The 26618-nt window shown below is 35.6% G+C and overlaps 1 protein-coding gene across 1 annotated transcript in view; it reads right to left on the bottom strand.

Moving 5' to 3' along the window:
* PTPRD (protein tyrosine phosphatase receptor type D) overlaps positions 1-26618 on the bottom strand; it is a 322903-nt gene that overhangs the window by 163937 nt on the left and 132348 nt on the right. The window contains exons 10-15 of the mRNA XM_065879889.1: positions 23951-24532; positions 14219-14352; positions 11216-11360; positions 7491-7796; positions 6373-6566; positions 3865-3891 (exon numbers count right to left, since the gene is read on the bottom strand). Of these exons, the coding sequence (XP_065735961.1) occupies positions 3865-3891; positions 6373-6566; positions 7491-7796; positions 11216-11360; positions 14219-14352; positions 23951-24532 (1388 nt within the window). The remainder of the gene's footprint in view (positions 1-3864; positions 3892-6372; positions 6567-7490; positions 7797-11215; positions 11361-14218; positions 14353-23950; positions 24533-26618) is intronic.

The following is a 26618-nucleotide window of genomic DNA, read 5'->3' as shown; positions in this document are numbered from 1 at the left end:
AGCTCACGCTATGGATGACCTGTCTTCATGCCGACACTGAAGTGGGGTCTTCAGCCATCCTAAGAGGCAGCTCTAAGGGGTAGTAGTCAAAACCGCAAAACCTAGAGTCAGACCTCCTGAATTCTTGAACTGAAACATGGCTTTCCTTATTTACTAGTTTGGTGATTCAGGGCAAGTGAGTTTAACCCGTCGGTGCCTCAGTTTCTCATGTGAAAGTTGGAATGTTAGGGCCACCTAGGGCTACTAAAAGATGAAATGAGCTATACTGGGTAAACACTTAAAACAACGTGTGGCTTGTAGTGAGCAATCCATACTCTAGCTGCTGTGATATGCCAGCTGCTCTCTATGTGCCTGCACTGTAGCCTGGCCCGCAGACTGTTGACGGGGCTGATGCCCAACAGTATGTATTATCACCATGTAAATATTTTACCAAATGGCTGACCTGTTGGCCCTGGATAGCCAGAGAGCCAGAGAAGTTTCTTAGGACCCAAAGAGTATATTATTGGTTAGTTCTACAGGCTATGGACTAAAATCATTATAAACTAAGGAGAATTTTCTAATGATTTGGAGGCCTGGCCATAAAACCACATTAACAGGACTTGTTCTACTACATCGCGAATATGTGTCTAGTTAATTCCGACAATGTAGAAAATGTTGAATATCACAAACTATTTATCAAAACTCTTAGTTTTCTCTTAGTAAGGACCCAAAGCTGTGGTGGCTTACAAGAGAAGATAATCACAGAACTGTTCTTCTACATTGGAAGTTACATGACTCTTTAGACAGAGTGTGGGCTATTAATTTGTTCTGATATTTTCCTTGCTGCTACATACACACACAGCAAAAAAAAAAACTTTCAGATTTTTAGCACAGCTATGTTTTCGAATTGAATACAGATAAATTTAAGAAAATATAGAACGTCATTGTCTTTAGCATCTAAAGACAACGCAAGTGAGAGTTTAGTGAATGGATTAGATTGTGTGAAAAACAGTGGGATTTTTCTGTGCAAGGCTGTAATGGGCACCACAGAACTCACTGGTTGACTCTGATCCCAGGGATGACAGCTTTCGACAATATGCTTTTCTCGAAAGTGTAGGAATATCACCAGTGTGGAAATTCAAAAATATCAGATACTATCCTGAAGAGCCACTGGAAATACTATGCTGTCAGATGAATAGACTAAATCTGGGAGAGAGATTTTATTTTCAGGAATGGTTTCACTAACATTACAGAGAATATAAAAACCAAGTGAACCACTGGAGAGCGGCATTTAAAATGATGGTACACTGGCGATTCCCAAAATTATCATGGGTGAATGCCAACATTATTGTTTCCAAGGTCCCCCTGATATCACAGAATTACTGATGAAAGCAGGCCAGGCTAGGAGGAAAAAGAAGCGAGGCCTGGTTCTATCACCAAATCGTGTGGCAAGCAACTTATGTACCCTGAGCCTTCTATAAATTTCTCATTCATAAAATTGGGGTTAACCACACACGTCCTTCCTCTCATACAGGTTGTGATAGGATAATGTAAGTAGTGCCACTGAAAAGGTTCGAGCCCTCTGTCATGGTCTAATCTCAGCTGGACACACCTCTCTCTGCCTGGATCACATCACCTCTTGGTGTACATTTTCTTTAAGCTGTGGGCATACTTGCTTACTCAGTGGTTTCCACACCCTCTGTCTGGGGTAGTGTTCCTGATATCAGGGCCACAGCTCCTCACTCTGTTTTTGTTCTCCTAGCCCATCTGCCCCTTCTTGACTTCTTCCTGGCCCTGCTTGTGAAAAGCTGACATTCCTGGATGTTCTGTCACAGTCACTCATCTGCTGCATTTCTCTCTAGTCCTAAAAAAAAAAAAACTGGATCCATCTCTAAAACTTAAAGAATTTTTTCTGCCTATATCCTAAATTCATCTCTAGCCCTGACTTTCCCCCAGGGCTCCAAGGGCATGTATTGGGTTGGCCAAAATGTCTGTTCAGGTTTTTCCGTTAAGATTTTATAGAAAAACCCGAGTTAACTTTTTGGCCAGCCCAATACATTGTAAATATTTGCTGGACGTTTTCCCTTGACTAAAGTGTTACCTCCACTACTTCAACTTAACTAAAGCTTAAACGTCATTCCCGGAAGCAGACTCCCCTTCTTACTTCCATATTTTAATGAATGGTGGAGCATCTTCAAAACTTATGAGTGATCTTTGGTCCCTTTTTCTTCTTCAAACTCTTAGCTAGTTAGTATGTTTTTGTCCATTCTTCCTTTAAAACATTGATCATAACTGTCCCTTTTTCATTTCTGATGTTCAACTTTTTAAAAATTTTTTATTACTTCACGACTTAGGAAAAGAACTCTGTTTCCCTGTCTACTGTATTTTTTTTTACCCTCTAATCTATCCATTAAGTTATTGATTTTTAAGCTTCAGGTAATGACCCATTTAGTAGGTCATGAAATCAATTTAGCCATTCAAGACCAGTGTTTTTTAAACAAATGAAATATACTTGAATATTAAATTTTGCATATATTTAAAGGTAAGGTATTGTTTTGTAAAACCTTTATTTTAAACATATGCATGAATTGGTCATGGCATATAATGCGTTTCTTACTATGGGTCATCGTCAAAGAAGTTTATAAAACACTGCTACACTGTCAATTTCATGAAGAGTGATATCTTGGCCATCATATTTACCAAGGATCCCTACAAGAGCCCTGTGTTTCGGCCAAAAAAAAAATTTACTAAACAAAAGAATACCTCCCACCAGCCATTATCTTTTTGCTCCTTTTAATAACTTTTTATATCTCTCCAGGATTGAAGAGTTAAAGACCAGCTCTTTAGCTTGACACTTTAGGTTTTTCTAACATTATATTAAAATTTAATCTCTTAGTAGTATTTAGTTAACTTACTAACTTGATAACTTACTAACTTGAATCCTTCAGTCCTGTCAAATTGCCAAGCTCACTGTCGCCTATTATCACACTCTTGACTGACTGCTTCTGCTGTGCTGACCTTTAAAAGTACATTCCTACCTCCAACTCACCAACATACACAGACAGACACTTTTACTTCTTCAATCCCTACTCATCAGTTAAGTTCTCAAATAAGTTTCAGGACTTCTACCATCCTGGTCCACTGTCTCTGAACTCACAGCTCTTACTGATATTGCCATACAAATATTAATTAATGATACATTGCTTGAGGTCATCGCTTTTGTTGTATTTTATGGAACTTTTCTTGAACTTTATAACCTTCCTAGGCACCTGGACTGTAAGCACTTAGAAGGCAGGTGTCACGTCTTGTGTCCTCCACAGTACCTTACACATGGTAAACTCTCAATAAAAAACACAGTCCATTCACTAAAATATTAAAAAAAAAATTCTTCACTCAGTAAGATACTTTCTGCCTCTTGGCATGACTCGTGCAATTTCAATCAAATTTGTATGGGTACAACAGAGAATTGCCATTTCTAGATAGAGTTAATTAGTGCCGTATCTAGGTCATGTTATGCACTGAATATGTAACTCTGGAGCAGGATTTATGAGCAGCCCAGAACAAACTTATTTAACATCTCTCGTCTGTGATACCTCCACTTAAAGCATGCCTCCTCTAACTGTGTCACAAGGCAGAGTTAGTAGCAGCCACCAAAACAACACAAACTCATGTTATTTCTTACGCAATCAACAGCATCACAGCAATTTCACAAAACAAAAACCAAAATGAAAAGTATACCACATCGTGGAAGTACTTTAAAAAATAATTTGTTAGTTCATGCATCCAAGCAAAGTGTGATGACACAGTACAAATAAATGAAAGATGGGTATAAGAAACAACAACCATTTATAATCTGTTTTGAAAAAGCAGCCAAAAATTACTCACATGTTCAGTAGTATCATCAAATTCCCACTGATTGAGATTAAGAAGGTTGGGGAGGAGGGAAACAAAATAAAAAGAAATGAAGAGACATTTGTAGCCTGATAAAGGCAATGGTACCCTCCTTAGATTAAAAAAAAATAGAAGAAATAAGCAACTGAAGAGGTGTGTACAATATAATTCCAAAGAGTATATGTGTGTTATGCTGCCACCTTCATTCCTAATTGAGAAGTTAAAAGTAAATATGTTCTATGTTGTTATCATTAAAACCGGCTAATTTTTTTTAATGCATGGCTCATTGGAATGAATCAATAAGGCATAGCAAAAAGCTGATGCACACTACATTGTGACATTTATTCTGATTTCTATCCAGGTTACACAATTCAAGTCACTATTTAGGTTAACATCTTTCATTAATATTGAAAATGTACAGTCTCAGTGAAGTCCTGTAAGATGTAAAAAAAATTCAATGAATAGTTAAAGAGAACATGAAATGAGCAAAAACCAAACAAACCGAAAACCAAAACAACACCACAAAGAAAGTCAGCAAAACAATAAACAAAAGCCAAAGTAGAAGAGGAGGAAAAAAAAGATTGAGTTGATATTTAAGCCATTTTGTATCATATAATTTCACTAACTACGATATTCCCAATGACAACGGCAACAGAACTACAGTTCTATAATGTAAGATTATCTATGAACTGAAGAAGGACATCAAAGCATGACGGTCGCATCATTTTATTTCTCATAATTGCAGATGTACCAAAATAAACGTAAGCAGTTAGGGCCTTATTAATTTTATACTATAAGAACTTTCTATTTTATGGGCAGTGCAAAATAAATATTTACAAAAAAGCAAGTCAGTGGTCCTTTTCCAGAGTCTTAAGGGACACCATGAATTTCCAACTAAATTTATAGAAATGGCCTTTAAACCAAAACCATACAACTGGATTTGAGGAAGATAAATTAGTCCCTAAGCCAGACCCCTTTAGTTAGAATGTTTCGAAACTGAAGCAAACATAAGTACCTTTGTGAGTTGATTATATTAAGACTTTGGAGTAAAGACATTGGGGTAAAAAAACAGGGCCCTTTATAGCCCTGTTATCCTCACAGAGAAAAGAAGGCAAGATCTGGCAATCTGGCACAGCAGTTTTCAACTTTGTTCGTAATCTTCCCCACTTTCATACAAAGGAAGGAATTTTCAATTGAAATAGCTTCAAATTTTCGCTTCAAATTTTCACTAATCCCATCCATTTCCATGCCCGGCTACCAATTTGCTGGATAAGAAAAGTACTCCCCCATTCCTAATACATCATCGCTATTGGAACAAGCACAGGTAAGCCAGTCCATGGGTTATGTATAATCTCCAGTAGGGCAGTTCTTAACTGAAATCTTCCTCTCCCTTTCAGAAAAATATGTATAGGTAGATTTATTATGGTGCTGTCCTTGAATCACTTCTAATTTATTTTTAAAAACTGAAAAAAAAAATAATGTCTGTTTTAAACAACATATTACAAAACCAAATCGTGACTACATGGTTGTAAACCACTGCCTTAGGGTTGGTAGAATTTCTCACATTCTCAACTACTCTTAATAGATTTCTTAATTTGGCTCAGCATAGGGGATCTCATCAATACCCTGAGAAACTCTAATTTTTATCACTGTCATTATCTTCATCTTCTGGGAAATGAAACAATTATTTTCATTAGATATGTAATTTGGCAAAGAAATACTAAATAAAATACTATCTGGATACCTTTCCCTGAATAAGAATGTCTATTCTTCAGTGGCAGAAATCATACATTTAGAAATTAGATTAGCTTAGTTCCAAATACTTTTAGCACAGCAGAAAGTAGATTTATCAGCAAAATTGCTGTTTGAAATTCTTCTCTTTGATTTAATTAAGTCAACCAATTTTTTTGAAGTCAGAAAGGCAAACTCAGATATAGCTGTAGAGCCGTACATCTGTATTTTAAGAAAACAGTGACATGTTTTTAATCAGATGTGTCATTTCAATTCACTTCCTCACTTGAAGTCAACTCTGATTGAGGTAAATATGGATCATGTGTTTTGAAAGCTAAAATTTTGTGAACTTATCTACGAAACAGACTACAGACATAGAGAACACACTTGTAGTTGCCAAGGGGGAGGCGCAGTGGGGGAAGGATAGACTGGGAGTTTGGGATTAGCAGATGCAAACCATTATACAGAGAATGGATAAACAACAAGGTCCTACTGTATAGCACAGAGAACTATATTCAATATCCTGTCATAAGCCATAATTGAAAAGAATATAAAAAGTGAATGTATATATGTGTATTACTGAATGACTTCACTGTACAGTAGAAATTAACACAACACTGTAAATCATCTGTAATTCAATTTTTTAAAAAAGCTAGAATTTTGTATAGGAATTTTAACATGCCAAAAAAATTAAAATGGGGTCCATTTAAAGGTACAGATTAAAATAAATGTATCCTATAAAAATATACATATGCAATTTCAGAGGCTTACCTGTGCATCAGCCAGCATGACATCCTTCAGCATGGGCTGGCCCTTGGGTTCACCATTTTCCATCCTCACATAATGCACCTGGTATCCTCTTATCTGGCCATGCTGTTTATTGGGCACAGGTGAGCGCCATGAGACTTTAACAGATGTTGAGTTGACAGCCTCTACCTCGACTTTGCGAGGAGGACCACTAGGAACTGGAACAACATCATTGGATAAAAGAAAATTATAGGCACTTGTCCCACCCAGTCAGAGCATTTTCTTTACTTAGGTTCAAAAAAAAAAAAAAAGAAAAAAAGGAAAAAAAAAAAAAAAAGGCAGACCCACTATGTTTCCTTTGTGGAATACAAACATTTTCAACCAAGGAAAATGCTCAACCAATCTGCTCTACCTTTTAAGAAAAGATCAAAAAACATGACCGATGCCAAAAAAAAAAAAAAAAAATGGAAGAAAAAAAGAGTATCAGAGAAATAGAAAAACATGTAAAAAATGTACAAAAGCCAAGGAAGATGCTTTGAGGTTCAAAGCATTAAAGCACAAAGAAGTATAGCATTGAAATAATAACAAAAACTGGTTGTTGATTGGTGTGTGTGTGTGTGTGTTTTCAAGGTTTCTTTTTAGCCGAATAAAAAACATTCTTGATTATATGGATTTTCTTCTTTTTTTTTCTCATATCAAAGGTATTCCATACAACAGATACCAAAAATTGAATGTCGAGCATCAGTGTCTCTGAAATGTGCAAGACAAAAAGGCAACAAGAAGATACGAAGGCACTTTTGAAAAGTTAACTTCAAAATGTAAAAGAAGTGACTACAAAAACCAAGAAATATGCAGAAGACTTTAGATGGAGGTACAGAGAAGGGCCTGGATTGCAAGGTCATAGGAGCAAACTGTTCTTTTAAAAGGAAGCAAATTACAGTGTTGAGATTTAAAAAGTTAAAAAAAAAAAAAAAATGCCCAGGCTGTAGCAAAGATAGGTCTCCGGCAAAAACCACTGAAGTTACAGCGTTGCTGGGTAAAAAAGATGAGCAGAGAAAAATGCATTACTGTTAGCCTATCAAAAGACAGCAGACCAAGACTGTGGCAGAAGGGTGCAAACTGACGTAGCAGAGGCAACGTACCATCTTCATCGGTTCGAATCAACACGGACAAGCTCTCAGGGCCAGGGCCGACATCTGTGTGGGCTGTCACAGTGATCCGGTACTCAGTCCATTTTTCCAGCTGTTCCAAAAGGTATTTGGTAGTGTCCGAAGGAATTCCCAAAATCTCATGAGGTTTGTCATCTTCTCCATCCACTGCGGTATACTTGATGGAGTATTCAGTAATAATGCCATTCTGTTTTTCCACTGGTGGAGGTTGCCAACTTACCAAAATACTAGTGGAACTTGGGCTGGTGCAACTAATGTCTTGAGGAGGAGCTGACGGCTCTTATTTTGGTAGTGAGTTAAAGGAGGGTTTGAGTGAAAGGACAGGAGTGGTTGGAAAAAAAAAAATGATAAAACAAAAGAAAAGGCAAAAATAAATAAATGAACCATAGGGCAACAAAACAAAAATAAGGCTCTGAAACTTAAAGTAAATTTTTAAAGATAAATTTATGTACCTTGGCTTAGTAATATGAATAAACCAAAAAATGAATAAATGACCAAAAATAATTGTTAAATAATGGGTGGGGGGAATATGTGAAAATGAAACCTTAAGACAACAGAGCCTCAAATAAAATTACCTACCTGCAATTTAAATTCTTCTTCTAAAACAATCCCTCAGTATTCCCCAGCCCTATTATACAGACTATCGAGCTTCAAAAAAGCTGCAAACAGTACAAGATTTATTACATGAGAGTCTGATGATGTTTAAGAGATGCCATTTCAAGCTTTCACTACTGCATTCTAAAATGAGGGCAATTCCTACATAGTATTCATTTGTGAAAAGGTTCTTAAGTGTGAAAAGTGGCAAAAACTGTTGGATGCCCTTCCACCAATTCCAATTTTTTAAAAAGGGAGATAAATAAAAGCCCAACAAACACAAAAGGGTTCCCTCTGACTATGTGAAAAACGGAGTCTTCTGACCAGTTTTAACAACAAGTGTTAACCTAACATTGATCATAGCCCATATACAGTGAGCATGCAGAACAATAAAGGATGAAGATGAATAGTCCAGGATTTACCTACCCGAGGGTAATGTCAGGCTGGTTGATTCTGACTGTAACTTGTACTTACCCTATGTCAGCTTCCAGCTTTTTTAAAATTATAACTCTTCTTGGGACACCATTGCTAGTGAAGAATTAGATCCCACCAGCAAATTTTGGTAAAATCAATAAAAATCATCTATCCCTTACAAAATGTCAATAACATAGCCATTAAAAAGAACTGTTTAAAAAAAATCCTGAGAACCATCTGGAAAAGATATGACTTATCTTTCATTTTGTACATAGCTCCTTTCATTTTGTACATAATTATTCATATAAAGTAGGATTTACATAAGAGTTAAAAGATAAACTTTCTTCCTGCCCATTCTAAAATAAACTAGTCACCTTCTGAGCAATTATTTTACATCAAATAAGTCAAACATATCATTATTTGAAAAAACAAAAAGCAATAAAGAGCAATGTGACTGTTATAAATTATTTTTAAAGTTAATAGTATATATTCCTAAAGAAGAACAAAGAATTGGGATGATATATGTTTGCATATATATTTTTTTGATATAAGGCAATATATATGGTAGAATGAGTAAATCATTTCTAATTTTTTGTATTTGAACATGTAGTTTGGGTATTTCTTTACACTTTGTGAGCCTTAATATTATGTAGTGTCAGGTGTATCTGATTATTTAGACGATCATCAGTCTTTCTTTCTTTTTTTTTTTTTTTTTTTTGCGGTACGCAGGCCTCTCACTGTTGTGGCCTCTCCCGCTGCAGAGCACAGGCTCCGGACGCGCAGGCTCAGCGGCCATGGCTCACGGGCCCAGCTGCTCCGCGGCATGCGGGATCTTCCCGGACCGGGGCACGAACCCGTGTCCCCTGCATCGGCAGGTGGACTCTCAACCACTGCGCCACCAGGGAAGCCCCATCAGTCTTTCTTAATTTACATGTCTTGTGTTCTTCATTACAGGCAATCAAAATGAAAAGATCCTTGTACAGACAAAAAGGAAATCCGCGTAAAACAGCCTTATATATTTGGTATAAGGTTTGCAAAATCACAAGAACATCATTTTTATTGATTCTGACCAAAGATTCTTATATTTCAAATTATGAAACTATTTTATATGCATTATCATTCATAATAAATTGAGTTGTTCATGTAACAGCAAAGACTCATTTGTAAACCTTTTTAAAAAACTCATTTGGTTGTCAATACATTCCTACCTTCAGACCTCCTATTCTGTGAAAGTATATGTAGCACCACTTGAAACCTTAATAAAATAAAGAGTGGATAAGCTTTTGATGTGTCTATAAAAAGTTCATTCTGTCTCTTTGTATGTAAGTATGTATGTATGAATATATATGTGTGCGTATGCAAAACAGTCAAGTTTGTAAACCATGCAAAATATAATATTAAGGCGTGTCACATTTCTTTAAATTAAGTGTCTGATTTTAAGAATTATCTTCTGCAATATTACTTATTAGCCTGCCTGGAATTCAAAGGAGACATACAATACTGCATTGATTTACATGCTTCAGTTTTAAAAAAGGAAATTTTATGGGAATAAGCTATCATCAGTAAGGGACTAAGCAACAGAATCCTAATGCTTTTCATATGAATAATCATGTGTTGAGGAAAAATATGAATTTTATCATCAAAATCCCTGAAAGATTTCAAGTATCTATAGAAAATGAAATGATGGCAGACTTGCTTATATGAAAGGAAATTCATCTTCTAAAAAAATGTAAATTTCATGTTGGCTGATAGGTCTAAAAATCAGGTCAATAGAGCATTCTCTTTATAAAATTCAATGTATTCATTTTACACATATCTATGTCACTAGATAAAATGACATAAAAAATTTAAAAATCACATATAAAATGTAAAATATTTTTAAAATCTAAGGAAGTAAGTCCATAAAACTGTTCAATTTAAGGTAAATGGTTAATAGACTAATTATAGAAACATTAATAAAGAGCAAACAATAGTATGATAAGCCACCAAACTTTCCATCAAAAACAACCTGCCATATAATACTTTATGCAAAACAATCGTCCCTAGACACAATGAACTCCATTGTGATAAACACAACTATGCTTTAGAGTAACAGTCCCAAAAAGAATCTGAACCTGAGGAAACAAAATACAATTTAGGATTGCAAATATACTTGTGATTATTCCATTGTTCCTAAATTTGTACAAATACAGATTTTCTGTGAATGTTCCAAATTTCCACATGAACTACGTGCAAAGTTAACAACAAACTAGGAAAAAGTACGTGACGTGAAGACTTGGTCATCAGCAAAGTTAAAACCTGTGTGCTTAAAAAAGATAAAAGTTTGGTCTTTTGCTGTCGCTTTAATTTGCTAAGCCCTCCTCTGATTATTTTGCAGTGCTCTCAATCTGAATTTTGCTTTACAGCTTTATAAGGCCTGATCCAACGCCTTTACCCATTTTTCTCAAGTAGGTTTCCTAACTTCTCTGAATGTCTTTCGATTTTGGAAGTGGGAGAATGGGATCTGTCATTTGGACCCAGTCTGAAAACCAAGGTCATGGCGCTCTAATCCCCCAAACTGGACACTTGCTAGTATAGAGACTACCAACTATTAAATATTAATTAGCAGGTTTGTTGTTGGTGGGGATAAAAGCTGGCAACGCCTCCTAGTGAAGAAAAGGGCAGAAAGTAAAGCAAAGAGAGACACCTACTTGACTGCATGGTTCTGGCTGATATTTCAGCTGTGGAAGCACCCAGGCCTTGGGGAGAGCGTGCAGCCAGACGGAAGTAGTACAAGCTGTTTGGTCTCAGCCCTTGCAGTCTATAAGACGTCCCTGGTTCAATGGTAATCCGTTGCTGTGGATAAGTAACAAGGGACCTTGGTCATCTTCGTTAAGATTTGTGCATGTATGTATATATATATATATATATATATATATTTTTTTTTTTTTTTTTTTTTTTTGCGGTATGCGAGCCTCCCACTGCCACGGCCTCTCCCGTTGCAGGAGCACAGGCTCCGGACGCGCAGGCCATGGCTCACGGGCCCAGCCGCTCTGCAGCGTGTGGGATCCTCCCGGACCGGGGCACGAACCCGCGTCCCCTGCAGCGGCAGGTAGACTCTCAACCACTGTGCCACCAGGGAAGCCCAGTGCATATATTTTTATCACACTGCCCAGAACATCAGATTTCTGTAATCAGGGTTATAATAATAATAATCAGGGTTATAATGTCATCAAAATATCACAAACAGAATCAACAGTGAGAGTATCAAGGACTCTACTAGGGGAAGTACATATTGAAGATACCAGTTTAAAAGGCAAGTTTCTACAACAAATAAGACAACTGGAAAAAAGGAAGTCAGGGGTCTATCTAACGATGACACAGTTTTCCAGATGCATCAGATAAGAGGGAGTGAGAGGCCCACCACCCATGAATGCATTCAACCTTTAAGTCATGTGTGTTGCGGTGACACTGCCCACAATGGAAACTGACCCCCGCCCCTGACAATGGCTTATGCCTAACATTCCATTTGAAGAGATGTCTAGGTCATCTCCCGTGACCATCTGCAACGTTAATAGGGGCAAAGAAAATATGGCCGGAAGTAACAATGGAAACCGGCACACAGTTCACGTGAGGTTGTTATGAAAGAGATCTGGAATTGCCAAGGCCTGAGGGAATAAAAATCATATGTCAGTTACTGAAGAAAGATGGATAATGTATATGAAACTATACTGTTACCCTAGGTTGATTTCAAATTAATTTTAACACTTCCTTTCTTTGTGAATATAGAACCTACAGCTAGAAAAAAGAAATCACAAACTCTTCTATAACTGTTAACATCATAAAGGGCTTTTGAAATAAGTTTTTTTTTACTTGAATGTGGTAATTTATTTTTATGCTTGAAATCTGCCTTTGCATTTTAGCAAAGATATAGCTATCTATGGGTAGTCAATCTCAGATTTAACATGAGCCTGTAGTAAACCTTAAAATGCATGCTATTATGTAGTCTAGTAATGGCATCAATAATCTTATAAGGCTTTTTATTGAATAGCATTTGCTGTTCACACAAAGAGAAGTCAGTCAAGGGCAATTCAGATATAAAACTAGAGGAAACACCCCTAGGGTGTTCTGTTGCAAATACAAAATTTTCAGAAATTTTAGATTTACCAAATAACAAGAAAAAAAGGAATTTCCTAAATAAACAATTGTAAAGCAGAGTGGGTATGCCAATAGTCAAGTATCCATAGTGTTTCCAAAGGACTGCCACTCTCTTTAACTGTTTTTATTTTATTTGTTTTTTAGTTGGGTAATGGTAAGTATTTAAAATAATTTAATGCTAATTTATGTCTTATTACAAACACCAACAGCTGTAACACGAGTACTTTACGTTATATCAGCACTTCAGTTCTAGAACTTTTTGAGTGATTAATTTGTATCAGCTTTGCTAGCTAAATCTAAAAGCATTGCTTTTAGAGCCTGGTCTTTGGAGATTCTGCTCACTTCAAAGAGATGTAATAAAATAGAAGTTTACAGTAGCATATTAATGTATTATAGCATTCAAAATGATGAGCCACAAGTTAATTGGTAACAGTTCATTTAGTATGTGAGTGTTTAAGAAAGGTATTCTTTTTTTAGAACTTAGGGGCTGTTTTGCTTTGTGAAGATATTTTTAAGATAAAGGATGCTAAGAGGTACAACAAAATGGCTTGGTGGATTGAGTTTTCACATAGAGTTTTACCAACTTTTTTGTCCTAATGTTCCCCTTAATGGGTTTTACGATAACAAAAGAAACATATTTATTACTATCTCTTTCTGAAAATATTAGATATATCTTAATACTGATTTATATAATCTATTCAAAGTATACCCAAGGGCCGGTATATCCTAATGGTTAAGAACATAGATTCTGGAAATTGTTTAGATTCAAATTCCAGCTCTACCATTCAGTAGTATGAGGCTCTGGGCAAATTATTTAATCATTTAATTTTTTCCGTGTCTCTATTTTGTTATAATATGTGAAATAGATTAATAATAGAGGCTGACTCAAAGCACTGCTGTAAGGATTGACTTAATATGTGTGAAACCATTATTATAGTGCCTGTTAATGTATGTGTTAGTTATTTTGATTTTTATTTCTCTTTTCAGTAACTATTAACAATTTCTAGCCTTCCACAGTCTGTTATTTTATTTGTGTAACATAAACTATATATATATATATATATATATGTATGTATGTATTTTCACATTCATATCAAACAATCATTGGCATACAAACAAACACTTGCTATGGGGCATCTTTCTCTGAAACCACTTTAGACAAATTCATCTACCCAAAGCCTTGGAGCTCACTTAGTCATGTGTTAACAGTGACTTAAGCATTTGAATGCAGAAGACAAAGAAAGGAAATCCCCAAATCTCAAGGAGTATATTCTTTTACAAGCAGATACTTCCATAAGTAACTTAGAAACCAGAATTAAAAAAAGAAATTTCCAATACAGACAATAGCTGTTTTTTGTTTCTTTTGTCCTAACCCCAGCAAGTCTCCAAATACTCTTTCTGTTTTTTTTGGTCAAGCTTCTCTTTTGATGAATAAATCTTTTCCACCAAGGTCCTCTGTAGATATCTGACCTTTTAACAGAACTTGGGCAATTACACAAAATGAGAGCAGTGCTTGGGTGTAGAGAATGATGACAAGGCGAAAAGCACAGTCCTACCTCTCTTCCATGCTCCCCATCTTTGTAGACCAGTTCATAGCTGGCGATGGTGTCTGAACGTGGAGGCGTCCAAGAGAGCAAAATACTTGTTTCGGATTCAGGTTCTGCCTTGAAGTTTAGTGGCTGCCCTGGCACTAAAATCAGGGAGGCAAAGGAGTGAGCTCACCGTCACCAGAAATATTCAGAAGTTCTTTCATTAACTGTTTAAACTTTTCACTCAGTGTCTGCACGTATTAGCTTAATGGAGAGCTAGGTGCCTTACATTGTCCAAGTTAGCCTGTCAATATAAAGCCCAGTTTTCCTCCTTTAAGGGACAAGAACAATGTTATAAATACTGTGCTTGTCCCTGAGTGATTTAATATATATGCAAGATGTGGAATTAGCAAATGTAGAATGTATCAGTCTCTGAATTCAACTTTAAGAATAATATTTACTTTATAATATCATTGTAAGTAATAAATGTGATGATTTATATAAAGCACTTGGGATAAATATTGCCTAAATCACACCAACTGTTAAATACATAAAAGCTATTGTTCTTTTACAACTGAGTGGGAACTTATTCTCTAACGCTACAGTTTACTTTTAAAATTATTGCCAATTAGGTTTATAAAATCCCACCTCTACTCCATTAACAAAACCTACAGGCAAGCAGAATCATTAGTATTTTTTTCTTACCAACCCACGTTTTAAAAAGATGTAAAAAAAAAAAGAGAGAGAATTTAAAAAACTAACAATTCTTTCTAATCTCTAATGACTTTAATATGAGTTAATACACTAGACACAATATAAATTTAATATTGTCCCTAGTGAGATGGAGCTAAATTACTACACAAGTTGAAAAGTGTATAGAATACACTTATTATCACAAATATAGGAACTTAACAGAGGTCATCTATAATTCTCATATTAGTCATGTAATCCATGCAATAGACAATTTGGAAAAGCTATATATCATATGTAATCAAGAATGGGACATCAATCCAGTTGAAAGCATCTTACCCAAATGTTGAATTAGAATAAATTTTACTAACCCCAACCTCCTAGTTAGCAACTAATCCCACGAAGTCCTCTATCCATTATACACAAGGCTAATGCACTTCAGGGCATCAGTAGCACAGCTACTCTTACTTACATTGTTCTCAGCCAATGTCTACTCTAATTGGTTGGTGCCCATGCCTTAGCGGCCATTAAATATTTTGATCATTACCCCAGATATTGCGGCATGTTTCAAAGTGCCATAGCTGAACATATGTCCATATTCCCACAAGTTCACATGAGAATTCCGTGTATATTTGTAAAAAACAAGAATAATACTTCACTCCAGAGGGGAAAAGAACATCTAAAGTATTTTTGGCAAATAAGCATGAACATTCAAAAACATATACAAATAATATAACTTGTAGCTGATGTATGACATCAATTTCTTAAACAATACCTAAAGCATCATTTTCACCATAAAGAAGGTCTTTGGAGATATAAAATTGCATTACTTTCTTTTCTTTCTATAGTCATCTCTCTGTAGCATGATGAAAAAAATGCCTTTTGTTTAAAAAAAGATTAAAATCTAAAGGGGTCTGCAATGGTTTCTGGAATCAATCCCTAATCATCATTTCATTACTCTGGTCTGTTAACCTGTGACTCTGTGTGTGTGTGTGTGTGTGTGTGTGTGTGTGTGTGTGTGTGTGTGTACACGTGCACACACTCATGTTTGGACTGATGCTTAAGGCCACCAATAATCAGTGCTTCATATTTCTAATTTCATTCATCTTCCTTTCTCTCCTTCCGTATCACAGACCTTGAGATACTCATTAATTTGATGCCTACAGGAATGTACTTTCTGAACTGAGTATCTATTTTTTTTTTTTAAGTACCTGCCCAGTGGGTGACCTAACACAATCATTCAGGCTGAGAGGTGAGAGGTAGAGACAAAAGAAGATAAAAGATCAAGAGCAAGAGAAGGTAGAACAGAGGGAAATAAGAAAAACAATCAGGCAAGTAACAAAACAAATAGAAAATGCATTACTTCTAAAAAGAAAATACCAATAGCACAGGTAGGAGCAGCGATGGAAGCCAAGAATGATCAGACAGATGGGGAAATTATGATTGGATTCTAATATTCAGATCATGAAAGGTTTTCTCAGCCTAAAAATACACACATCTATGCATATGTATGCAGTCACTTCTTTTTCTCTAGTTTTATTCCCTTTTTCTTTCCCCAACTTCCACACATCTGGGAAAGAAGAACACCTTGTTATAACTTCTGACTTAAACCAAACCAAATAAAGTGCTGTCAAGAATTAAAAACATGGACAGCGTTGAAGGGCTGCTCTCAGGATAATAACTGCTTGTTACGTATTTCCTCCCCGCTAAGGCTAATAATAAATTGAGTGACAGTGATTGAAAACATTGTGGGAATCCAATTAACTTTTTCTTACTTAAAACTGTTTACTTTTTTGCTTTTAATTTGTCTCAAACAAATTCCTGGTAGGTCTCAATGTTTCATCCTTGTTTAGTGCCACACACTTCCTTTAATTCTCTAATTCTGTTTGGTTCTATTCAGAGCCCTCTCCTTCTAAATAATGAAATAGCTACATCAAAGCCTCAGAGGGTGTCCATTTTATTTTGGGACAAAGTAAGTAGGAAGTGGCCACACGACTGGATGGTGAGTCTCTTGGAATAATACAAACAGGGTTCTCCTCCTCTGCTTTCAACATCATCTTCTTTTGAAGTGGTCTGGAGGGGAATTTAATAGATTTTAAACTTGTGGTCGAAACACCAATGCCTAGAGGTGCCGGGCAGATGACTTAGATGAGTGCAGAGGCCATGCAGGCCCAGGGTCAATGGGGGAGTGCCTGGGCCACCAGAAGGAGTCAGTGATGCTCAGAGCCAGGACACGGCTGCCTTGTGGAATGTGGGTCCAGTCTTGCCCAAGCTTCTGATTTTTCAGCAGAAGTTGATAATGAATCTTCTAGGTAAAATCTTTTAATTTTTTACAATCAGAAATAAATTGAAGTAGTTGAAATTAACTGAAAAACACTGTATTAGGCAAAATGTGTCTACAGGCAAAATCCAGCATAAGGACCAGGGCTTTAAAAGATCTTTTTATTATATCAGACTCTACGCCCATACGTGTCTTAGGGGTGACGGTACTCAGACTTTCTCGGGAATTGTGGATTCACCTAAAGATGTTGCTTCCTCAGGATCATTTAGTCATTACTGAAACAACCGCAATGAAGCTGAGGCTTCAAAGGAAAAGAAAAAAGCTGTGAAATTAACGTATTTAGTTATACATTCCCCAAACATAATAGCCCTAATGATCATAATATATGTTTACAAGAAAACACGTTAGTGGACTCCAAACTGTCATATTTATTTTGTCTGTGCCACTTGGAGACACAGGGAATACTTCATCATCTGTCAGTTAGATTTTTATACCAAATACTGTGGCTACAAAGGTTCTATTAACGTTTATATTTGTTCTCTCATATCCCTTCTCCCTCCTTCCCTCCCTCCCTTACTGTCTTCCTCCCACTCTCCCCGTCTCTATAGATAGATAGATAAGTATAGATATTTGTATGGATATATATTTAATGCTCTCACAGTCTTGACACCTCAAACCTACTGACATTCTTTTATCTTCACTTACTTCATGTTTTTCTCTCTATATTTTATTTGAGAGCTTTTCTGTGCTGTAGCATTTTCCTCATCAATTAACCAAAGCTACATTTTACGGAAAAATCTGAGATTCTGGAAAACACACGGGAGAATAAAAAGAACCCGTCCAGAAACCTTAGTGCAATCATCTACATTAAAAAAAAGACGTGTTAATGTTGACCATAAACCAATAGAATTTAGATGTGGAAAGAGGAAAGAAAAGTAGGAACACAAATTTTTCTTTAAAATTATATTTAAGACATCCTTATATTTGGTAAAGTGGTGTTGTTATACCCTTCTTCTTGATTGCTTATTTAATGTCCACAAGGAAATACAAATATGAGCTATCAATTCCCTACAATAAGATTATAGCCCCATTGAGAAATGGGAAATATTAGAGTAGTAATACTAGTATGCTCCATATATCTGAAGGCAACTCACAGAGAATGGAGAATGAATAAGAAGCGAGAAGAAAATCTGCATGTCATCTGAACTCTGATGATATTGGAAGAGATCAATATTTGACTAAATTTTAGGGAATATCTCTGAAGAGAAAGGGGTTAGCACATATAAAATGGCTAAAAAACAATTTCACCTCACCGTAATATAAATATGAAATGTTACCAAAGAGACTAAAAAACACATTATTACTAAAATGTCTAGTGCTCTAATAAGGTACATATTTTAAAATGTATCTAGCAGATTGACAAATGATAATAACAACAATAAAAGCAACAGCCAGGATTACAGTGGCAGTAAAACAAAACAAAATTCAAACAAAGAGTCTGATTTGTAAGTGCCACAGATATATCATTGACAAAATAAGTACTTAATACACAAGCACCTGCACAAATCTTACTCTCAACTGTCATTAAACATCAATAAGAAAAAGTTAAAATTTTATTACAGTTGTATTTACAACCAGCACTCCTTTACTCACTGCTAAAACTATTTAGAGAAAGAATTCAAATGGGGCTCATAATTTTTGCTATTGGAAATCAGTCTTTTCTAGTTTGCTTATATAGGCCTGTTGATATATAGTAATGAAATGGTTTATAAAGTACTGGAAACCTAAAGCACAATGTCTCTAAAATGTCATAGTTTTATAACAATTTTGCTTCTTCAAAATGTTTAAAGTTGATGCTACTCATTAATATTTATTTATTAAATGTGTATAATTATTTTCCTTCCAAAGACCTATACTATTAAGGTGTGTACATATAAATCAGTACTTTCCCCAAGAATCTATTAAGTGCATAGAAGAATTAGAGGTAAGATATGTTTTCTAAAGAAAGTTCAGGAAAAAGACACACATTGGGATTTAACAGCTTTAGAATGCCTCCAATTAGCAGGGACAACAAGCAACATTTATGTTAGTGCATTAGGTTTAAGATGTTAATTTATTACATTTCCTTATCAGAGTTTTATTTGTACTTCTTTTGTAAAATATAGTTACCCTATGTTCTTATTATAATTACGTACAAGAGTAAACTATATGAGACATCCTTCCCGAATGTGTTTTTTCGTAGCAGAGACTTTTTTCTAGCACATAAATACTTCCCATGTCAATGGCCATATGGTCCATGTATTTCCAAGGTGAATTACTTGCAAGTCACTATAATGCCAGGAGTTAAAGCTATGGAAAACTTGGAAGATTAACCAATATTTCTAGAAAATAATCATTTTAACCAAAATCTTTTCATATTTAAAACCATGTAAAGATCACTTAATATTTTCATCTGTACTAATATTCATAATTAAGGGGATATATTACTGACTATAACATAGATCATATTCTGACTTTCTATATTACCAGAAATATACAAACTTACATCAATCCTCCATTTATATCAATACATGTGACAATAATCTTAGATAAGATCAAAAGTAATAATGTCCCTCTTAAACTCACTTTATTTCTAAATACTGTTTCTGCACAGTCTGATTTTAAACAAAAATAGGAATATTACTGTCAGGGAATTAAAGATAATAAAATGAAATGTATACCTTTTAGATAAAGTAGACAAAAAAGTGTATCTCTGTGTATATGAAATTAAAATATTTGAGAAGTTCATGCATGTTATTGATCAGTAAATTTTTGTAGGTTTGGAAAAGATAAAATTGTAGTGAGAAGAATCATAAACTTAAATTTTATATAACTAAAGGAATCTTTCATAATGGTTTTATGTCTTTGTCTAGCAGTGATCCTATGAATCAGCTAGTCAGGAGCAGCTCAGAATTAATTATATCAGAACTAACATCATTGTATTTGGCAGGTGTCCACTAACATCAAATGGCCTTTGTTAATTAAGCCTAGAGAACAGATCAAATCATTGTGCCATTTTGGAAGGTTTTCTTAGCCTATTGATCTCGGCAGGCACAAATCATTATATCATTATATATCTTCTCAATCAATGGGTATTAAAATTACAACTATTATGGAAGGTTCTTGGAAATATCCTAATGTAAAAAAAGTTAAACAGAGATTGAGAACAGCTATTTTAATGCATCTGTGATCCATTCATCTAGATTTGTTTTTAGGTCCGGAGTCCCTGGATCACATTAACTCAACTGCTCCTGTCACAATGTTACCTTCACTGAGTTATGATTTATGTTACATTATGTCCCCTGGTAATACAGAAAAACAAAATATGATCTATTTAAACATCAGTTCTGTATCTTTCATTAAAAAGTGACGGAAAGCATTACTGTCATTTCATGTTCTGAATATAAGGATTCTCATGATTCTCAAGGATTCTTATGTTTTGGTTGAATTTAGTTTCAGTAACTATTTGGTTTCTTAGATAGCTAAATCCTTCTGTCATAAGAAAATAATATTATGAAACGCTACAGATTTGTACGCTTAAATTTGTAGTTAGAAAATTAAGAACCAAACTTAGTGACTGAGTATGATAACTTTCTATAAAAAAAGGTATTCCTTCTACTTCTTTTAACTTTTTTTTAAATATCTAAATGGTTTAATGTACTTCTGCACTGGGATAACCTAATAGCCACCTCAAGTATTTCAGATGTAAACCATATACAATTCTTTTTTTTTTTAAATACATTTATTAATTTATTTTTGGCTGCATTGGGTCTTCTTTGCTGTACGAGGTCTTTCTCTAGTTGCGGCGAGCGGGGGCTACTCTTTGTTGCAGTGAGCGGGCTTCTCATTGCGGTGGCTTCTCTTGTTGCAGAGCACGGGCTCTAGGCACGCAGGTTTCAGCAGTTGTGGCACACGGGCTCAGTAGTTGTGGCTCACGGGCTCTAGAGCACAGGCTCAGGAGTTGTGATGCACGGGCTTAGTTGCTCCGCAGCATGTGGGATCTTCCTGGACCAGGGCTCGAACCTGCATCCCCTGCATTGGCAGGCAGATTCTTAACCACTGCACCACCAGGGAAGTCCCCTATATAACTCTTGAACAGAGGTATGAATACATGACACCCTGTGTTTCCTGCCTCTATTTATTTATTGAGCACCTAGTGGGCACTAAAACCTAGTAGGCACCAAAAAATAAGACATTAGCAAATTATTAATTTAAAAGATAATGGTGCTTAAAGGTATCTAGAGTGTCCACTTAATGACCCAAAGGAAGTTCCTGAATCTTTTTACCTTCATCGATCCTCAATTTACTCATTGGCAAATGAGATAATTCCACATCTACCTAATTGAGCAGTAAGAATTAATACACCTATTAGCAGAGTTTCCAGCATATGGCAATTGTTATGATGATGATTATATATTACTGAAGTTATAAAATATTTCTATCTGTTATCTAATCGATAGCCTTGTTACGGGTTGAAGTGTGTCCCACAAAATTTCATATGTTGAATTCCTAACACCAAGAATCTGAGAAAATGACCTTATTTGGAAATAGGATTGTTGCAGATGTAATTAGTCAAGATGATATCATTAGGTTAGACCCTAATCCACTATGACTGGTATCTTATAAAAAAGGGAAATTTGGACGCAAGAGACAAGCGCTTAGGGAGAATGCCACGGGACCATGAAGACAGAGATCAGGGTGATGCTCCCACAAGCCAAGGAACAGCCAAGACTACCAGCAAGCCACCAAAAGCTAGGCGGGAGGCCCAGCATCTCCCTCACAGCTCTCAGAAGGAACCAATCCTGCTGACACTTTGTTCTTGAACTTCTAATCACTAGAACTGCAAGATGATAAATTCCTGTTGTTTAAGCCACCCAGTAAGTGGTATTTTGTATGGCAGCCTTAGAAAAAAACCCACTACCACTAAACTCTATAAGGTGGTTATTATTTTAGATGAGAAAACTGAAGTTCAGAGAGATGAAGTAACTTGTCCAAGGATATGGAGCTAAAAATGGTAGCTTGGGATTCAAACCCTGGTTATGTTACTCCAAGATCAGGGATTTTTAAAATATCAAAGCTGAAACATCCGAAAACCTAAAAGTGGAGTATAGGTATATACTCTTCCTATATATCCTTTAATGGTTATGGAGCTGCTAAAATAGTATAATAAAAAAATAATCTCTTAACAGTTGACTACTTTCAGTCAAGAAAAAGAACAAGATTCACTGATTTCTACATTTTCCGATGAGAAAATTATGGAAAAATTAATCTACAATATTTTATGCATATTAATATAACAAATAAATACAGAAGAAATGAAAACACCCAATAGGGAAGGTATATGGATGATTTTCACTATAATTATGATAAAACACTCTGTACTTTTTTGATATCAGAAAAAGTGATAAATCCATGAACAAACCAATAAGAACCAAATAAGAGTATGAAAATAAAAGAGAGCCAGGCAAGCTGTAAACATGCTCTGAGACTCCTAGTAGCCACAGCAAATAGGTAAACGTCCTCAGCCACAAGATTCATGAAGCCCACAACATAAAAACAAGTCAGCGGTTAAACATAAGTTTATCTAGTTCTGACACCTGAGAATATTCATTAACTCATTCCCAGAATTACCTATGAGTTATGACTACAGATTATAGATACCATCTCCAATAACATGGGTCTTATGTGGATTCTCAGAACAAACGAATGGCACGCCACCAAAACACTCACAGATTAATGCAAGTTTAAGAGGTACCAAGACAAGAGGAGTCAAATGAATAGCTCTCAGATATTCAAGAATAAATGTAAGAAGACAGCTGCTATGGTTTATTCCCATCCCACGACAAAACTGATCACTTTGAACCCAAGACCAGAGAAGTTTGATATCCTCTTATGAAAATAAAACTACGGGAAAGGCCAAGTTTTCCTTTATAAACTAGTTTGGCATCTGCTCTAATACCCAGGAAAATGGGTGAATAAGGCCCCAAAGTTTGATCTTAGATCTTGGTAACTGTCTTTCTTTATCCCTGAGGCCATACAAAGAAAAAAAGAAAAGAACGTTAAGGGAATATTCATTTTTAAGCAAGTTGCTTCCTGGCAGATATAAGCCATTTACATATCCAAGGTCCCCTGACAAATCGTTTTATTTTTAACTTTATCTTGAACCATCCACTCCTTCACAGATTAAATAAATTTTGGGACTATTCTACCAGAGTTGCTAATACAAAGAAGCATAGTTCTTCTATTCTCAAAATGCTGCATGGGGGATGCATTTATCCAACTCCTGCAGAAACTCTTCAAGTCATTTGGGTACAAATTAAAAAGAAAGGATGCTACATATAGGGGTACGAGAGTAAGAGGTACAAACTATTAGGTATAAAATAAGCTACAAGGGTATATTGTACAACATGGGTAATATAGCCAATATTTTATAATAACTATAAACGGAGCATAACCTTTAAAAATTGTGAATCACTATATTATACACTTGAAACCCATGTAATATTATACAGCAACCATACTTCAATTAAAAAAAAAGTATGCTAAATGCATCCCCCTTCTAAAAGGACTGTATTATTTATAGTCTTTCAGTGTCCATGCCTGCTCCTTTCCATATGCCTAACTCCTTACTCAGAAACTCTAAATCTCAAAAATTAAAACATACTATTTTGTGCTTTGTTTCTGTCCTTGCCATTTCTTAGTACCAGCTCCTCCCTTCTACCCTACGCCCCATCCAGAACCACACTTACCTCCTGTCTGAGTGATGACTTGTATGTCACTTGAAAGAGGACCATCTCCAATTGAGGTAAAAGCCAGGACTTTGACAGAATACGTTTTCTGGGGCACTAAGTTGCCAATAGTAGTGATTTGGCTGTCAGCTACATTGTGTTTCATCCAGTTGTTAACATGCTGAGTGGGGTCCATTGTATAATAAACTCGGTATCCTTGAATCTGTCCATTTGGCTCTTCGGGTTCCTTCCACTGTACCAAAATGGTGGTTGAACTCAACATCCGCGCCTGGACATCCCTGGGGGCACTGGACGGTGCTTGCTCTGAGGTCTGTGTCAGCACGGGCTCACTGGGAGGCCCCCGCCCGATGTTATTGACAGCAACAACCCTGAATTCATAATCTGAGTAGGGACTTAGTCCAGCGACACTGTAGCGTGTGGTCGCCACCCCATCAATTTCTTTATAAGGTTCTTCAGAATTTTTAGGTTTATGCTGAATGATGTAGTAAGAGACAGGCTCAGGGTTCCCAGAGTCCCATGTCAGTGTGATGCTTGTAGCTGTGCTCTCAGTCACGACAGGAGTTCCTGGAGGTTTGGGTAAGGCTTACAGGGAGAAAAAAAAAAGACAGTGAATACCCATCACTTTTAAGAAATCACAAGAATCCATAAACTCTGCTATTAGAATGACAGAATTATGTACCTAGTAAAGATTTAATTAGATGAAATCATAGCAAAGGACGGTTTTCTAAGTGGTCAGGAAGTACAGTAAGACATGCGTAGGTGACAAATCTCAGTTTACTGGAAGTGTATTATAGCATTGTATTTTGGGGCTTGTATCCAAATCCACCACTTATTAGCTATGAGATCCTGGATGTGTTGCTTAAGTTCTCTTTGCTTTAGTTTTCTCATGTGAAAAATAGGCACAGTTGTATTATTGGAATTGTACTATACAGTTGGGTAACTGTATTTCATGAGTTTACGGTGAAGATTAATGAGCCAATCCAGTAATGCTCTTAATATGTATCTGGCACCCTCAGAAAACAGTAGTTCCAATTATAACAATTATTATAACCACAAGCTTGGCCCATGAGACCCTTGCTTCAAAAAAATGATATAACTAAATGCCAATAAACATTGAAAAGAACAAAATTTTAGACATAAAATGAAATGGTATTAAATTGCTGTAAAAGAAGAGTATCCATTTTGTTTTCAAGACGTAAGACATAAGCAACATTACTATATATTTTTTAATAAATAATCTGACCAATAATTTTAAGGTAATAAAGAATAATAATTTCAAATCAATTTCAAATTCACGTTTTTTACTTAATATTCAAAATATGCTGAAGGAGCTAAATTAAAGTCTATTCACAAATCACTTTTTAAAGTATTTCATTTTATTGTCATAATATGTATTCTATATCCAACATCAGTAATATCAGATTACAGCTACATGACAAACACTTGAAATTAAATCTATATTTTAGAAATATCGTTCATTCTTTTTAGCAGAAAAGCACAACTCAAAATGCTACTAATTAAGCGTACAAACCATCAACACTGGTGGCCTCACCTGGACAGTGATTCTGAAAGGTAGTGAGGTTAAGGAAGAAAGGAGAGTTTCACAAGCTGAAGTTTTAGACAAAACTCAGAAGGTAACACTCATGTAATCAGCTCCTTAGTCCTCCTCTTTTCCTTGTCAACTTAAAGGCAAAAAATACAACACTCCCTACAATGGTAACTTTTCAAGATTAGCAAACTTGTACTTAATTAGTGCTATACCCCCAATACCTAGAACACTGTCTAGTCCTGAGTAGGTTTTTAATAAGCACTGTGAACTGACTACCTGAATAAATGAGTTCTTTCTCTCTTTAAGGTGCTTTTTGTTTTGATTCACTTTTTGCTTTCAAGATCCACCCTTATGTTTGTGGTGGAGGGGGTATAGGGAAGGAGCAAGAGTCAGGAAAACAAAGAAACTGAACAAAATATTAGTTTAGTGTGACTCCTGCGTTTGAATTCTTGAGGGTCTTTAGTAAACCTTCAAATATTTAAAGCTGAAATGGTTAGTATGGGAAAGACGATTCAGTATTTGCAGATTACTCTAAGAACCATGGAATGATAATATTTGGCCAAGGGATTTTGTTCAAAATAATAATAGAAAGACATTTGTTTCAATATTCTGGCCTGATATTTTTCAAGGAAGTGTATGATCTGAATTTCCCCTAGATGTCTTTCTGTATTCTTAAGGCAAGGAGAAATATTGCTAATTAAAGATGTGTTTACTGATATTTAACAGATACTCTTAGTTTCACTAAGTCACACTGATTATGCAGTACAGGTTTTGTATCTGTAATGTATGGAGAATACTATGCCTAATACCATAATAATATGCAATAAAACATTACTATTTTAAATGACTAAATGTTGAAAATGCCGTGTACCTTGTCTTATGTCACATTATTGATTTTATATGGTATACATTAGGTATATGCACTTGGTTGAAAATATGACACCGATTACAATGTGTGCTGCATTTTTTTAGGATCACACTTCCCAGAAGGGGAAGACAACTTGTTTCATTTTGCAATAGTTCCAGACATTTGCAGAAACCTAAAGTCACCCTCAGACTGACTCATTTTGTGCAAGTTTTCTAAAATTCTGTAAACACTGTATAAAAACAACTGGTACC

This window comes from Phocoena phocoena, chromosome 6 (genome assembly GCF_963924675.1).
Source record: "Phocoena phocoena chromosome 6, mPhoPho1.1, whole genome shotgun sequence".
Lineage (NCBI taxonomy): Eukaryota > Metazoa > Chordata > Mammalia > Artiodactyla > Phocoenidae > Phocoena > Phocoena phocoena.
This window is presented reverse-complemented; position numbering and strand designations above follow the sequence as displayed.